Source organism: Nyctereutes procyonoides, unplaced genomic scaffold (genome assembly GCF_905146905.1).
Source record: "Nyctereutes procyonoides isolate TBG_1078 unplaced genomic scaffold, NYPRO_anot_genome, whole genome shotgun sequence".
In the NCBI taxonomy this organism is placed as follows: Eukaryota; Metazoa; Chordata; class Mammalia; order Carnivora; family Canidae; genus Nyctereutes; species Nyctereutes procyonoides.
In genome coordinates this window covers 68211364-68227818 of record NW_026575051.1, presented here as the reverse complement: position 1 = coordinate 68227818, position 16455 = coordinate 68211364, and the positions used below count along the sequence as shown (strand labels likewise).

The 16455-nt window shown below is 48.9% G+C and overlaps 1 protein-coding gene across 3 annotated transcripts in view; it reads left to right on the top strand.

Moving 5' to 3' along the window:
* FYN (FYN proto-oncogene, Src family tyrosine kinase) overlaps positions 1 to 16455 on the top strand; it is a 210720-nt gene that overhangs the window by 171208 nt on the left and 23057 nt on the right. For 2 of the 3 annotated variants that reach the window (XM_055330827.1, XM_055330826.1), the window contains 4 exons: positions 1784 to 1948; positions 5075 to 5254; positions 7208 to 7284; positions 7383 to 7536. In XM_055330827.1, the coding sequence (XP_055186802.1) occupies positions 1784 to 1948; positions 5075 to 5254; positions 7208 to 7284; positions 7383 to 7536 (576 nt within the window). Of the gene's footprint in view, positions 1 to 1783; positions 1949 to 2355; positions 2512 to 5074; positions 5255 to 7207; positions 7285 to 7382; positions 7537 to 16455 lie in introns of all 3 variants that reach the window. The other variant, XM_055330828.1, reaches the window with a different exon arrangement.

Here is a 16455-nt window from a genome sequence, read left to right as displayed (position 1 = left end):
ACATGGCTTGACCTCAGCTATTGCTCTGTGCACATTCATTTTTTTAAAAAAAATTGTGTATAATTTTTTAGCACTGAAAAAAAGCAATCTTTTGAAAGTGGCAATAAGAAATACCTATCAATTCATCCTGGGCACTAATGAAAAAGTGAAAAATTAACAGGACTTGGAGTACTCGTTGATTAGGGCATTGGATAGGTTTAGTTTATATGGATTCTAATGAAATATTTGGGAGAAATGAAGCAGAATATCTCCCTGAGCTTAAGCGACATACTCAAAGTGCCCGCACATGTAAGGATTTTTCAAATGCCGAAATATATTTCATTACAGCCAAACATCAGCAGGATCCCCAGGGTTTGGATCATTTGAAAATATTGTGTTGGAAAGGGCACGTTAATAACATCATAAAGCTGGAGGAGAGAAAGGATATGAAGAGCAATAGACGTTTTTTAATCTCAAAAAAAAATTCCATCTCAAGTTAGATTTGTTTTTATATTGGCTTTGCCTCTTCCCTCTTTCTCTCTCTCTCATGCAATAAAGTGCCTCTGAAATATTGACACATAAATAATTTCCTGCCTAAACATCTCAGAACCTGGTTCTACCATAAAGGAATAAAAAGTAACTTAAGGCTGGTTCCTGGAGAAAAGACAACCACCCTCCACAGGATTTCCCTGGATCCGAGGGGCCTCCGGTGGGACGTGGCGGGCGGGGCGCTGTCCATTGCACACGCCAGGCGCTCTACGGCTTTTGTCACTGCTCCGATCCCTTATTCTTTGTTACTTTTTCTTACCTGGCAGACATTTAACCTGACATTTAGGCAATTTCCCCTCACCACTGATATATTCTAAAAGGTATATTCTTTAAAAAAAAAAAAGAAGAAGAAGAGAGAAAGAAAGAAAGAAAGAAAGAAAGAAAGAAAGAAAGAAAGAGGAAAAGAAAAAAGAAAACGAAGAGAAAAAGAAAGAAAAGAGAGAAGGGGAAAAAAATCCAAATAGCCCATAAGTGATAACTTGTTTCCTTTGTCTTTTTTCATAGGAAATAGGATTCTTTCTCAGCCTTGAGTTTCTGCAGATTTCAGTTTCCTTTCTTTCTGCTTTGAAACCAGATTTCTAAATTATGCATTGAAGACGGTTATAAAGATTTTTTTTTAATGGGAAATATCAAAGAAGCAAGAGTATCTGACGGCTAGAATAGAGTCAGTTAAAATGCCAAAGAAATCCCTAGAGAAATGTGACCTCTTTTTTCCCCGGCCAGGTATAATCTTCAGTCTTCCTGGCTTATAACAGTCTAACATTCTATGGAAAAATCCTGAGTTAAAGTCACAATTTTAAATATGTTCAAACCAAAGAAAGTCCCTGAACCCTTGATATTAGAAAGGGAGAGGATAGTCATGCTGATGTTCTGTCTTCCAAAGGTACCTTATGAAGTCACTGGAGAGATCTCCAGGGCTCCAGAGACATGTCATTAGCATCTCGGACAGAAAACATTTTTCTTCATCAGCGAGTATAGAAACCAAAACAGCCGTACCTGTACCTGTGTATGTGTGTAGCCTATATACTACCTGGAGGCATGGAGCGGTCCATGTTTAAAATGTCTTTCCTGTTCTACCTCCAATGAACATGTTTCAACGTGTGGTGTCTAATCTTCCAAGATACGTGCAGTTCTCCGCCAACGTAGCCCTGTTTTGAGCAATGCTGTGCGCTCGCTGGGTTTGTGCAACTGTTAAGTGTCGTTTCACATGTTCTGCTTTTCTCTCCCTCTCCTGCTGCTGTCTCCACTCCATCAGAGAGAGCCGCAGGTCTCTGCTGCCGCCTAGTTGTTCCCTGTCATAAAGGGATGCCAAGGCTTACCGATCTGTCTGTCAAAACCAAAGATGTCTGGGAAATCCCTCGAGAATCCCTGCAGTTGATCAAGAGACTGGGAAATGGGCAGTTTGGGGAAGTATGGATGGGTATGCTGAGACTCAATTATTCTATTAGTAGCTCTCTCGTTTGGGAAGTCCCAAACATCAAAGATGGAAGGTGAAAGTAAAGACTTTGTGACCCGGAAGGAAGAAGGTTTAAATTACTAATAGTGGGGGATTATACATTTGATTTTGATTTCAGAATTCCAGAATTTCCAAAAGAGAAGTAGTGGTCACGATTGGCAGATGGCTCAAATTATGCTATCATATGAGTCTCAATTCATAAGCCAGAAGATAGTAGGAGGAACGTTCCAGCCCTTCATTTTCAAGTGCAGACATTTGCCCAGTGAGCTCAGTGTCGCCCTAAGGGGCAAGTCACCTTCCATCTTCCCTAGTGCATGCATGATTATGGATTATAAGGACTGTGTTTTCTTTATTAATTCCCTTTCCTGTAGACAAAGCTGATGGTTTGTGCTTTAACTTAACTGTGATTGCATCGAGTTGTACCCCACAAACTTCTGGATTGGCTAAAGATGCTTGGGAAGTTGCACGTGATTCGTTGTTTCTGGAGAAGAAGCTGGGTCAGGGGTGTTTCGCTGAAGTGTGGCTTGGTAAGGCAGAGGGCGCATTGCTTTTGGCTGCACCTCAGAGCCAATTAAAAAGACAGTTTGGGACAAACACACACACACACACACACACACACAGTTTTTGGGACCAAGACATTTAACCTGGGTAGCCAGTCCGGCACAGGACGTCCAGATTTTGAGAGCACGGCGATACTTCGCTGTGCTCCTCTATCCTCCGTCACGTGGTTAACGAAGGCAGGCGTGCACAGAACAGGAAACCAATACAGTAAGAATCCGTTGTTTCCTCTCCCTAAGACCTAAGAAGGTAAGATACGATGGACGGGTTACTATAGGGAAAGACCATGGGCTTTTTTTTTTTTTTTTTGCTCAGTGGGCCTGCATTTGAACCTTTCCTAGCTGATTAACCATGGGCAAGGGGCTAAGTTAATGTCTTTGAGCCTTAGTTCCCTCATCTGTAAAATTGGAATGATATCTACTTCACAGGATTGAGGATGACATGGACAATATACTCAGAACCCCTGCACATAGTGGATGCTCAGTAGACCACTCAGACCTCTCTTAATTTGGTTGTCGTGTCATTGATAAGGCTGACTGCCCTCGGCCCGTCCCACTTCTTTTATAACAGCCTTTGGTCCATGGCAGCTTGGCTTAGAGAAAATCCTTTAATTTGGCCCCACCCAAAACACCTCTCCGTCAGTGAGACAGATGTTGGTGCTTATGGAATCCGCCTTCTTCCTTTCTTAGATTCAATTAAAAACAATAAAGATAGGTACCTGTTGCTCTGTGTAGCTCTAAGTGTTTAGGGGTGGTCAACATTAAAAGATTTAGCACAGGGAAAGCACTTGGAACAGAACCTGGCAAGGAATAAGTATTACATAGCTGTAGATAGAGCAGTAAGGTTAGAGACAGACACGCAGACATGCACATATATGTGTGTATAAGCTACTATATAATAAGCATATATGAATATCTGTATATGGCCTGCCTCTCCTTCATCCGCTCAATTTATAACTGAAGTTGCGGGTGCCAAGATTTTAATTCATTTATGCAGTCAGGAAGAATTGGACATTCCACGAAGATTTATTTTCAAAATGCATAATTATCAACTTGAAGTCATTATGCCGTACTATTACGAATTTGTTTCCTACTAAACATAAAACACCACGTTATGGTGGAATGCCAGTGAGTCTAACTGGGTTGTTACCAGAGAAGAAAATCTCTATTTAAAATTTTGGGATGCTGACAGCGCTCAAATAGCAAAGACCACTTACAGATTGTCACCTTCTCCACTTACATGTAGCAGTCAGATATTTTATAATTTGAATGAACTCTTCTATAAGCCACTGCTCTTTCCTAACTCAGATTTTTCTAGGTTGCATGTCATCATTATATGAACCATGCCTTGAACAGAGTACCCAAAGGTTACAGAATTTTTTAATTCTAAAATCAGTTATATCAAATATAAAAATTAATCTTCATTTAAACTAGTTTTCTTTACAAATAGTAAAGGCATAATCTAACTCAGCAGATTTTTTTTAAAGATTTTATTTATTTATTCATGAGAGACACAGAGAGAAAGGCACAGGGAGAAACAGGCTCCCTGTGGGGAGCCTGATCCGGGACTCGATCCCAGGACCGGAGCCAAAGGCAGATGCTTAACCACTGAGCCACCCCGGTGCCCCTCCCTTAGAGTTTTAACTCATAGTTATTATAAGACTAATAATGGAATACACATTGAACCTAGATTTTTTTTTTAAATTCTGGAGCTGAAAGAGATTCAAAAGATAATCCAGTTCCGTTCCTATATTTTATAGATGAGGCAACCCGTGATCATAAACCAGGCCTGTCTCTGTATCTACTTGATTTTAACATGTTATGCCTAAATACTTCTGTTCCCTCTTAGCTGCTGTTTAATTTTTTCACTCTAACTGATAGAAGCTATTGTTCTTGTGGCTGACCATCAGTTAACATGAGGAACTTTCCTTACCTGGTTGAAGTATGGGGCAAGTAGGCTGTGAGCTTCTTGCCAAAGCTCAATAGCATACTTGTGATCTTACCTATATATCAGCTGTTCAAGGACTCAGTCAAGTAGCCCATCCACTGCAGACAGTTGAAAGTCTAGAGGAAATTTCCAGACATCCTCAGTGTGTTGCCATGTGTTTTTTTTAATGGCACTCTTCATAAAATGGCTTCATCCATGCTCACTCTACTGCCGAAGGGATAGCTATGGGATGGCCGGGCCTGTTCTAATGACCTTTGGGCTTTCATCCTTGTAAAGAAGTGTCCAGAGCTTTTGGTAACAATTTGTAATCACATGAGTGAGCCCCAGAAAAGGAAAGTCGCATAATATCGAAATCAGAAAAAAGTAATACGGCCATAGGTAAACGCATTTTTCCTGTTGAAAATATTTGACAGAGTCCTTACATTTGATTGTCCTCATTCAACAAAAAAAAAAAAAAAAAAGAGATTAAGTTTTTAAGTTAAACTCTAACTTTATGTAAGGAGCTATTGATTGAAAAGCTTTTTTGTTGTTGTTTCCTTCAAAAGAGGAGCTTTGATTTGACTCAATATTGTGGGATGTGTGCAGGTACCTGGAATGGAAACACAAAAGTAGCCATAAAGACTCTTAAACCAGGCACAATGTCCCCTGAGTCCTTCCTGGAGGAGGCACAGATCATGAAGAAGTTGAAACACGACAAGTTGGTCCAGCTGTACGCGGTGGTGTCCGAGGAGCCAATCTACATTGTCACCGAGTACATGAATAAAGGTTGGGATCCCTCTCACAGTTGACCCACAGGGGTTGTTTGGGGGAGGGAAATGGAGGTGCCCGCTTGCTTTTTTCCCTGCTTTCTGCATGAGTCAAGCATTCCCGTCAGGAAGCACAAATTGTCTGCTCATTAATGAAAATAGACCATGACCTTGAGTGTGCTCCCCACCCCTCGGTCCTTATGAAACACAGCACCTTTTACACGCTGCACACGTCAGGAGTCTCAGCTCCTCTCCATAACGAAAGCATTCATTTTTAACGTCAAGGGTGGTGGCGAGGGCTGTGATCATTTGCTGTCATTTCGGATGGCATGCCTTGTGCTAAATTTCCTTTTTCAGGGCTGAATGGTTCATATCAGACACAGGTCTCTGGGTTCATTTTGTCCCCATCTTCTCAGCACCTTTGTTTTTCCAACTCTCTTAAATATCAGATGAAGAAAGACATGCTTTTAAAGAGCACATTTTTTTTAAGATTTATTTATTTATCTATTAGAGAGAAAGAGAATACAACCAGGAGGGGCAGAAGGAGAAGGAGAGAGAGTCTCAAGCAGACAGACTCCCTGCTGAGTGCAGAGCCTGATGCAGGGCTCAATCTCATGACCCGGAGATCATGACCTGAGCCGAAACCAAGAGCCAGGCGTTCAATCAACTGCAGCACGCAAGCGGCCTAGAGAGCGCATTTTATTCTCATTCTCTCTCTGTCTTTCTAATCAAAAGCAGTATTGCCAGGGATAAGGCCAAAGATCACTTTGTTTCGGAAAAAATAGACGAACCAAACAAGAAACAACCTTAAAAGGCAATGAATGCATCGTACAACAGAGGACCCCAGTGTAATTTTTTCCTTTCCATGTACTTTGTTTTTAAATATATTCGGAAAAAATGTTTTTTCCTGGCAGATTGCTTGTCTTTTGTCTCCAGGGTTATTTGGTCAATAACTTTGTGATTAAAGCATGCAAGCAATCACCAGTGACCATCGCAAGCCTCCGGCCTCTGCGCATGATTGTTCGAGCCCTGGTGTTGGTCCTAAGCAACTTAGGCCGTGCTGTCATGGTGTCTCTGAGGCATCAAATATCCGGAAGGCCTGGCTGGCCATGATCCAACGAGGGGAGCTACCTGCCCCACTCTATATTCCTCAGATATTCTTTCCTTGATTTAAAAATCTGTAAATAAGCTAGACCAGTGCTTCTCAAACTTTGCTATGTATCAAGATCACCCAGGGGGCTTCTCACACTGCAGGTTTCCAGGCCCTGCCTCCTGAGTTTCTGATTCTGATTCTGGCACACAACCTGAGAGCTTCCTAACAGATTCCCCAAGGGATGCAATCCCTGCTGGTCCCAGGACCACACTTCGGGAACCACTTGGCTGGGCAGCGTCTTCCCCATGTCAGTGGGGACTGCTGGGGGATTAAGCAAAGTGGTGCAGCTCCCACGTATCCCCACGTGTCCTTCTTTGTGACATAAAGGGAATCATATCCCACGCGTTATGCTTTTTTCAAACTTTTGTTGTTGTTGTTGTTGTTGTTGTTGTTTTTAAGATTTTATTTATTTATTCACAAGAGACACAGAGAGAGAGGCAGAGACACAGGCAGAGGGAGAAGCAGGCTCCCTGCAGGGACCTGATGCGTGACTCGATCCCAGGATCCCGGGATCACACCCTGAGCCAAAGGCAGATGCTCCACCACTGAACAACCCAGGCATCCCCAAACTTTTGTTCTTAGAAATAAAGTCACCGTTGTCTGTGTTGAAATCTGAAATCTGAAAGATAAAACCGCTGCCTCTCAAACAAGAGTTTTTTCTACCCTCCTTTTTTTTTGTATAAATCTCTTTTTTTTTTCATTAATGGCATCATCTATTCAATCACCTCATTACTTCTAATAAGAAAACCAAATGCAGCCCTTTGTCAGGCATTTTTATCTTCCAGAGTAAATTGAAATGGTTTTATGTTTTGTCCACAGGAAGTTTACTCGATTTCTTAAAAGACGGGGAAGGAAGAGCTCTGAAATTACCAAACCTCGTGGATATGGCAGCACAGGTAGGCTGCGTGGTCCTCTGACGCCCGCCTCAGGCGTAAGGCCGTGTGAGCCCGTGGAGTCGTGGTGTGACGTGCGTCCTGTTCCTCCGTTCCTACAGGTTGCCGCGGGAATGGCTTACATCGAGCGCATGAATTACATCCACAGGGACCTGCGGTCAGCAAACATCCTAGTGGGGAACGGACTAATATGCAAGATTGCTGACTTTGGATTGGCGAGGTTGATCGAAGACAATGAGTACACAGCAAGACAAGGTGGGCATTTATATGGGATGGCTCGTGGTCACATCCGAGACAACAGTCGCTTGCGGCACCATCCTTCCTCTCTCCTCCCCTTCCCCTCCTCCAGAAAAATATTTGGAATGGCATCCTCCAGCTGAGGTGTTTCTTCTTGCTCTGGCAGGGATCCAATAGCTCTACAGGCGGGAGACTATAGTGGGTTCAATGGATGGACAGCATGTTGCCTTCTGGTGACTGAGCATCCACTGATGTGGTCTTGCTGGCTCAGGCTGGCCCCCGCACAGCGTCCAAGCCTCGGACGCTTTGCCTTTGGGGAAAGAGGGCTGTGGAAAGCCAAGAGATATATCAAATCATAGCTTGTCGTTCCATCCAAGTCTCAGCAGAAGACAGAAACATGCTCATTGGAGAATTTAATAAAGGAGTTCTTTATAAAGGCATGGGCAGGGTTAGGGAAACCAACAAGGCATGCTGTGATGTCCCGGAGCTCGTGGGTGACAGCCGTCACCCACTGAGGCCAGAAGGGCAGTGGGCACGGAGCAGGCACCAGGGCTAAGAACGAGAGGCCACGTTGCAGAGAAAGGCCAGGCTTGGATCGGGCGATTTCGTACCTGAGCCCGCCGTTGGGGCTCCTCCAGATTTGCTGCCAAACCCGGGGGGAAATCCAGGGGTCAGAGGAGCCCACTGAGGAGCCCAGCTGGGTTGAGAACCCGGAGACGAGCAGAAGAGGGATCTAGAGGAAGGATGGGAAATAACCGTGTCAGCTGAGCACCCCACCCCTCTAAATCATCTCCCTCTGCTCTCCCTCCCCCAAAGATTTGTAGAAATCAGATTCTAGATTAAACACACCCCAGGCCCGCAGCCACTCCGGTGGGGAGATTCTCGGCTACTTTTAGAGCACCCGATGCCAGGGAGGGAATTCCCAGGGCTGTTTTCCTCCTTCCCGGATGTGCACACCGCGGTGAGCAAGGTACATGTTTGGAATTAGGAGTGCGGTTTGCAGCGGAGCTAGGCCTGTCGTGTAGAAGGTAACGCTGGCGTCTGAAGGGAGCGGGGAGGCTGCGTGGCAGTTGTTTTTCACCAAGCCTAGGCCTTCTGAGCAAGGCGAAGCGGGGACTGGAATGTATGGCAGGGTAGTGCTTCCTACTGGATTTCAGAACGGCCACCCTGGGACTTTTAAATTCTTTCATTGCCGTTTCATTCTCGGCAGCCTCAAGCGAGGAGGAAAGCGCTTAAACAAAGACACTGGCTGGTGCAGATACCGTCCAAATGCTCAATCTCATGTCGGTCAGACCGCTTGGCTGTTTGAATTTCCCCAACACGTGGTAGCTCTTGTGCTGGAGCCAAATGCCCACACCGCGAGCGTGCCCATGCGCGTGAGCACGCACGTACACATGCACACACACGCTACTGCGGGGCCAGATGGCAGGCCGTGTCCCTAATCAAAAGCACACGGGCAGCTGTGATTGGCACTGGTCATCCGGACAGAAATGTGGGCGTGATTTTGAGTCAAGGGGTCTGTAGCATCCCGGGGTCTGAGACCTGGCCCTAAATGAGACAGTTTGCCCTGCAGCAAACACGTCAGGTCCCAACTCGCAGACCCAGAAGCTGGGGGCCACGCGGGGAGCAGGTGAAGGTTTGGAGACATGAATATTTAATTCAGGGAGGTGCGAGATGGGAGTCGGTCTCGGCAGTCGGTCGTGTAAGCGTGCTCGCGGGAGTGAGTAGAGTCCGGGTGCTGGGTGGGGCGGTCCAGGGTGTGCCTCTCCCCTCTCCCACACTTTGGACTCTACAGAGTGTGTGGCTACAAATTCTTGCCTTGCACCACCCATAAGTTAGAAGTTGCAGGGCAGAAACCAAGGATTTTGGGAAGGGTGCCGTGGACAGGGCTCGAGGGTTAGTCCACGGAGTGGGGTCGTCGGGCTGTGGCCCTGGGTGACTGGTGCCCGAGGCACAGCGTGCACACGGCCGCCCTCGGCCCTGGCCATGCATTCCCACCCTCCTCCACGGTCGGCTGTCCTGACCACACTTCTGCTGGCTTCCGCACCCCTACCATCACGTTCCCGGATGCTGCCCCCGACGCCTTCTGAAGGATCCGCTCATACCCTTCGTACTGTATTTCCTTTGCTTAACTTCCAAATAGAGCGTCCCACCCACTCCCTCTCTCTTCCCTTTCGCAAATGTCCTCCCGTCCATGCCAAACACCGGAGAGAGACAAATAAGGAGAAGGAAATGAGGTGGAGAACTGCACTCGGGGATAAGCAAAGGCTGTGGGGCTCCAGGATCTGCGAGGAGAATAAAAGCAATGGTCTCCTGCAGCAGAGGGAGAGGAAGGAGCCCGGGCGTCTACGGGGGACCCTATGGAGGGCCGGGCCCGGGAGCCTAAATGTGAAGAGTCGGGAGGGAAGTGAGAGAAAGAGACTCGGGTTGAGCACCTTGCACAAAGGCAGGCAGCTAGTCAAAGGGCAGAGGCAAGATCGGAGTCTCCAGGAGTGGCCGGCAGCATTGCTTCCGCTCTCTTCAGCTGTGCCCACTGCCGCTCAGCCAGACAGTGATTTAAAAAACAAAAACTAAAACTAACAGTCATAAGTCCCTTTTCCCCTTTATTGTGTGGGAAAGTTTTTTTTAAGGGGGAGCCTCTCATGTGCAAGTGTGAGGGAGCTTGAAAGAGCTGCATCTTGGAGCTCTGGGCCGGCTCCCCCAGGGCCTGGCCCGCCCCGGCTCTGCAGGAGGCCGAAGGGGCCCGCGTGTAGCTGTCGGGGCGCTCTGCAGATGGCACGCGCTGCACGCTGAGGTTTCTGCTGGGGACTCATCGGCTCCTCCAGACAGCTGGCCCGTGAGCCTGGTAGTATTTACGAGCCGGGTTTTATGTTACCCCCAGCCATGGCCAGGGGAGATCCTGATTATGGAAGTGAGGGCAGTGTTCAGAAGCAAGCACCAAACACAGGTATTTGGGGACTCTGAGCCGCGGTGGTTTCTCCGCACGGTTGAGGGTTTCCCAGCTAGGGGCGCACCGAAGCGTCTGTCACCATCCCCCAGCCCTGGGTAGATGCGGTGACATTCCCCAGGGCACAGAATTGGAATTTGGACACGCGTCCAGCAGCCCCCCCTGCGTTGCTCTCCCCCTACCGCCCCCTGCCCCCCTGGACTGTGAGCAGAAGCCCCCATCAGGGAGGAGGTCAGCGCCAGGGTCAGAGCCGGTGAGGGTGGTCCTCTACCGACAGCCTTCTAGAGGCGACCAGAAATCACTTGGCGCCGCTCTGTTACCCACACGTCTCCCTCCATCACAGCAGGTCTTCTTCGGTCATAAACTTGTTGCTAAATTCTGTGCAATCAGAGTCTCTAAGTAACGCCACCATTAACTACGTGAATGCCTCGTCTGGGAGAGGGATTTTGCTGGGAGCTACTGCTCTAAGGAAGCAGGAGACTGCACCCCGGGGCAGGGGTGGGCGTGGGGGTGCGTCCTGCAGGTGAGCAGAGGGACACACAGGTCCGGCGCTGAAGCCACATAAAACCATCGCCTCGGCCAAGTTATTTCACTTCTCCTCACCTCAGTTTGCTTCCCTGTAAAGTGAAAATATATTTTACCTGCTTCGTGCTTTAATTTTTGCCAAGACAGATAAAAGCAATGTAAAGTCTCAGCGCAGGGCCCGGAACATGGCAGGCGGTGAATACATACCCTTGTCATTGTGTCTCATATGTGGTGACAGCCCTTGTGGAGCACACCCGGGCAAGAGTGGGCTGTAGACGCCCTGGAGAGGCTCAAACGCTGTGGAGGACAGGGAGAGGCGAGGGCAGTTCCCAGGTAGCCAGATGCAGGTTATAGGAGACTGGAATCGCCAGCGACAGAAATAAGGGAGTCGGAGAGAAGGGCTCATTTTTCAGAGAAAGAGGAGGAGTTTGGTTCTGGGTTTGCGGAGTGGAGGTGGTTGTGGTGGTGGATCCCCAGGCAGTGTCCAAGCCCTCACCGCTGCCCCGTCCCCCTGCCCTGGGTCCTCACCTCCCAGCGCCTCTCCCCCCACCTCCCATCCCCCCCCAGGCTCCCGCTGGCCTCTCCCCCCACCTCCATCCCCTCCCCCAGGCTCCTGCTGGCCTTTCCCCCCACCTCCATCCCCCCCCCCCGGCTCCCGCTGGCCTCTCCCCCTACCTGCAGGGTCACCTGAGGTCTAATCTCAGCCGTGTCCCTACTGCAGCATCACCGCAGAGTGGACACCCCAAGGCTCCACCGTCTGTCTGTCTGTCTGTCATCCTCACACGTCCACACCTCACCTCCTCCCATAACCACCAGTGTGGACGGCTGTCACCGAGCCTTGCTTTCTAAGACTCCGGCAGTTCCCCTCCAACCAGCAGCTCCTTCAGAGCTCATGCAGACAGGCAGGAAGAGAGTTCTTGATGGACCCCATTCTCTTCGTGAGCTTTCAGGAAGCTCAGTGCTGACTAGGCCCGATCTAAACCTAACACGTTCGGGTCGACTTGGCTTGTGTAGAAGAACGGCCTGCTTTTGTCGACACTTATTTATTTTTATTGAGCCATAACATACGGACGATAAAATGAGTAACGGCAAAGTGTACAACCCAGTAAGTTCTTACACACGTGTCCGCCCCTGAAACCACACACGGATGAAGACACAGGCCACACCACCAGCACCCCAGAACCCCGCTCATCCCCCTTCCAGCCACAGCCGCCTGCCTGGGTAGCCACTGTTCCTACCTGCGCCCAGAGATTCCTTCTGCTGGCGGTGGCACCTCGTCTAAATGAGCCATGTAGCATTGCTCCCCTGTGTCCAGCTTCTTTCCCACCATTACGTCTGCGGGGCTCAACCCTGCTGCTGTGTGCATCAGCTCTTTCCCTTCTCTTGCTGAGCCGTATTCCACCCTACAAATTGTTCTACTGGTATTTCTGATTTGGGGCCATTATGGACTAGGCTGCCGTGGTGGAGGACAAAGGTCCCTCTGTCTCGTGGTTAGGTCCCAGGAATAGAACTGTCAGGGGCGCCTGGGTAACACAGTCGGTTTGGCATCCGCCTCTTGATTTCAGCTCAGGTCATGGTCTCCGGGTCATGACATCGAGCCCCACATCAGGCTCTGCGCTCAGCACAGAGTCTACTTGAGATTCTCTCTCTCTCCCTCCGCCCCTTCTGCTCATGCACTCTCTCTCTCTCTCTATCTCAAATAAATAAATAAATCTTTAAAACATAAAAAGAACCATTAGGCCTCGGGCAAGCCTAGTTTGCATTTATAGATACTGCCCTGCAGACTTGTGGGCATGCCTTTAGAGGTGTAATACGGGGTTGCTGTGTTACCTGCTGGTGGGACACTTCGAAGAAGCCAGGCCTAGAGGTTACAAGGCCTGGGTTTGAACAAACTCACTTACAAATCACTTGACCTTTGTGAAATGGAAAAGTGAAAATAGCTACCTCACGTAATTAGTGCAGGACTCCACGGGCTGTCTATGAAAGCTCTTCGAGGGCGGTGGAATGTAAAAACCATCCTTATGACCCAAACTTCTTACGTCTGAATGTACGTTATCCTTGAAAAGTCTCTTTCTTTCTTACCTTAAAAAAGAAGTTAAAAGACTACTAGTAATCAGGAAAGAAGAATCAATCTTTTAAGACAAAAAAAAAAAATTAGTTCTTTAATTTTACAGCCAGCTGTGCCTGGGCCGTCACCACATATTACCTACATGCCCCGAGGTCCCCCCCCATCCCCCGCCAGCCCGAGCATAACTGCAAACCAGAGGCTCCAGCAGCGGCTCTGATGGTTGTGCCTGCGTGTGCATGAGCACACACATAAATGCACGAGCGCTGTCGGAGCAATCCTCCCACGTGTCTGCGGGCCCAGTCTCACCGCTCCTCCATAGAGGTAATTCGGCCTGAAGATCAGCACTGAGCATACAGTAGGTGCTTAATAGATACCTGCTTACAGCAGTGAAAATAGCCAAACTCACTGTCCCCTCTGCACACTCCTCCCAGACCTGCTCCCCTGCCCTCTGGGCAGCGGGCACAGCTCTCCCTGTGGGCATCGGACACCCTGGTGACCGCAAGACCCTCCAGAGAGGACGGTGTGCTAGGCCAGCGCTCCCTGCATGCAGCAGCAAGGTTGTCTTGGGGTAATGGGAAGCGCAGGAGCCTTGGAGCTGGCTGGTCTGGGTGCAGATCCTGACTCTGCATTTCCTGCTCATACGTGGACTTTGCATAAGCTCTAGCTTCAGGGAGCTTCAGGGAGCTTCAGCTTTTTTCTCCTCCCTGGAGAACCAGGGCCGGTGTTGGCCACCTTTCAGGCGGTTGTGAGGATCAGGGAAGAAGCTCTGGGGGGGGGGGGTTCCCTCCTTCCTGTGCTCCTGGCAGCTCCTTGCTTTATGTCTTTCTGGATAGCCCGACCCGCTTTCCTTCACACACACACACACACTCCCAAAGATGGGAGGGACTGAATGGGTTAAGAGCACGACATATGAAATCAAATGATCTTAGTGTAAATCTTAGCATCATTTGCGAAGTAGCTGTAAATTTTGGACAAGCTACCCAACCTCCCTGGGTCTCCATCCCCACCTCGTCTCCATCACAGGACTGGGAATATCCGTAAAGCGCTCAGCACAGAGCAGACGCTGAGCTGATAGTTGTACAGTTGTTAGTAGTAATAGTGACGTCACTACTATTGATCCAGTGGGGTGATAGTGGCTGTTTGTTGTATCTCACTCCGGCCCTCCCCTCCATCCCCCCCCAACACACACACACACAAGCACACCCTACACACGCCCGCCTTCCTGCAGAGCACACACCCTCTCGTCTTTCCAGCCGGGTCACCTGCCTACTTAACTCTCTCCACTGCTTATTTGAATCATCACAAAGACAGGAACATAGAATTGCTCTGTGTGCTGGGGTTTTTTGGTTTTTTTTTTTTTTTTTTTTTTTAAGGATCACTGTGGGGGAAGCGAATGTCAAAGCAATTTAATCTCTGGATCTTTGGAATGTAGATAGAAACCGGGGCTTCTGTGACTTTGTATAAGATCTGCTTGGGGGGGGGGGGGCGGGAGACCTGCCGTGAGTTTAGGTTTGTGTGTTAAATAGAGGAAGAAAAATGCGTCTGTTCAAATGCTCCCAGTATCGCAGATTTAAGTTGAATAGATTATTATCTGGAGGAAAATTCACATATAAATTAGACTGCGAAGAATTCATAATCGTTGCAGTTTTCATGTTAATTATTTCATGTTAAAAAATTGTTACTGCATAAATTAACACATTCTTTCATGGTGAACATATTTTAGAAAGATTTGTTACTTTAATAACTCTTTGTGTATTAGAAATCCCAGATGCCTGTACTAATTAAATATAATCAGATTTTGGATTCAAAAAGCACAGTAGCCATTTAACACAAACAAGGAGGCAGCTAGGTTGACAAACACAGCCAGGAAGAAGCGGATCCCGGTTTTCTTTCGAATTTTGAATCTCACGATTCAGAACTGTGAATTCAATTTCTGTCCTCCCTTTGTGTTACAATGACTGGGGATTATCAGCCTCCGAACACCAGCCTCCCAGCTCAAGGGCTCCTGCAGAATTATTAATCAGCCTCGTCCGAGGCCTCTGTAATCCGGTGGCACATCAAGGCTGATCTCGCCAGGAGATGCCCGCCCCCCGCCCCCGTGGGCGGCACATGGGTTCTTGTTCTCTGTCAACAGCAGCACTGCCATTCCCACACAGCGCGCCGTGACCTGAACGGCAAATGTCAGCCACGGGGAGGCGGCCGGGGACCCGTTTTTTTAATCATTGGATTTAATCTAATTCTCCCCCTACTGGAGAAGCAAACCACCCTTTGACGAAAAGCAAACCCTTCCCAAAACACCCATTGTTTTAAGGACTGAGCAGGAAGCGTGTTTGTTTGCACTGACCCCCCCCAGAGCCCCAGGGGGTGCCGTGGCCCTGGGGGGCCGGCTGCCTGCTGAGAGCCCCGGAGCCTCCTGCCTGCTGAGCCACCCGGAGCCGCGGGGGCCACCCCGATTGTGCCCCCGGGAAGGAGCACGAATTGTGCACACCATCCATCTCGCTCCCAGAGAGGACGCGGAAAGCCAAAGATCACAGTGAAAAGAAAGGGACTTTAACCCACCCTCGGCCACCCCAGACTCTCTTTTAAGATGAAACCCGCAGGCGGGCGACGGCCTGGGTCCTTCCACCGCCCGCCAGCCCCAGGGAGACAGATGGGACGGCGGCGAGCCCCGGTCGGTCGCTGACAGCCCGCTCCGCTCCTCTGAATATCTTTCCTCTTTATCTGCACCGGCCAGTCACGTGTTACACGCCGGGTGGGTGTCTTTCTCCTTTGTGCTGTCTCGGGCAGAGCAATTTGGCGGTGGTTTCTGAATGGTCAAGAGCATGTCCTTGGTCTGTGCATCCCGCGTTTCTTAGCAATCAGCAAGGAGGAAGCAGATGGTCACCCTCTGTGATTTTAAAGTGTGTAAATAGGAACTGCAGACTGCCATCAAACATCAGAAATGTCACTTGGCTTCCTCGTCTTGCCTTGCTGGCAGGAGGAACTCCCTCATTTGCATCATCTGGATAATCAGGGACAGGCAGTGCAGATGAAAACTGCCCCACGTTTCGGGGCCTCCATTTCTTCCAGCTGGAGGGAGGCGCACAGCCGCATGGTGCTGGGCTCCCCAGCGGCCCCGGCAGGCCCCGGCGCTGTGTGGGGGCAGTCCGGAAAAGCAACCCCAAAGTGCCTATTGTCTTCCGCACATCCTCTCTTGCTTTGATTTCTTCCTCACTGCAGCCAAACCCTCAATATGACCACCAGCTGTTCCCCAAGCCCCGGCGCTTGTCCCTGCTGCCTCACGTGCTTCGTGGCCTGATGTCAGACTGCCCCTCCTGGGGGGGGCCGGATTCCTGGAATAATTTCTGTGTTGAGCTGCCTCCCAGACACCCGTTTATTACTGAGGTCTGAGTTCTCA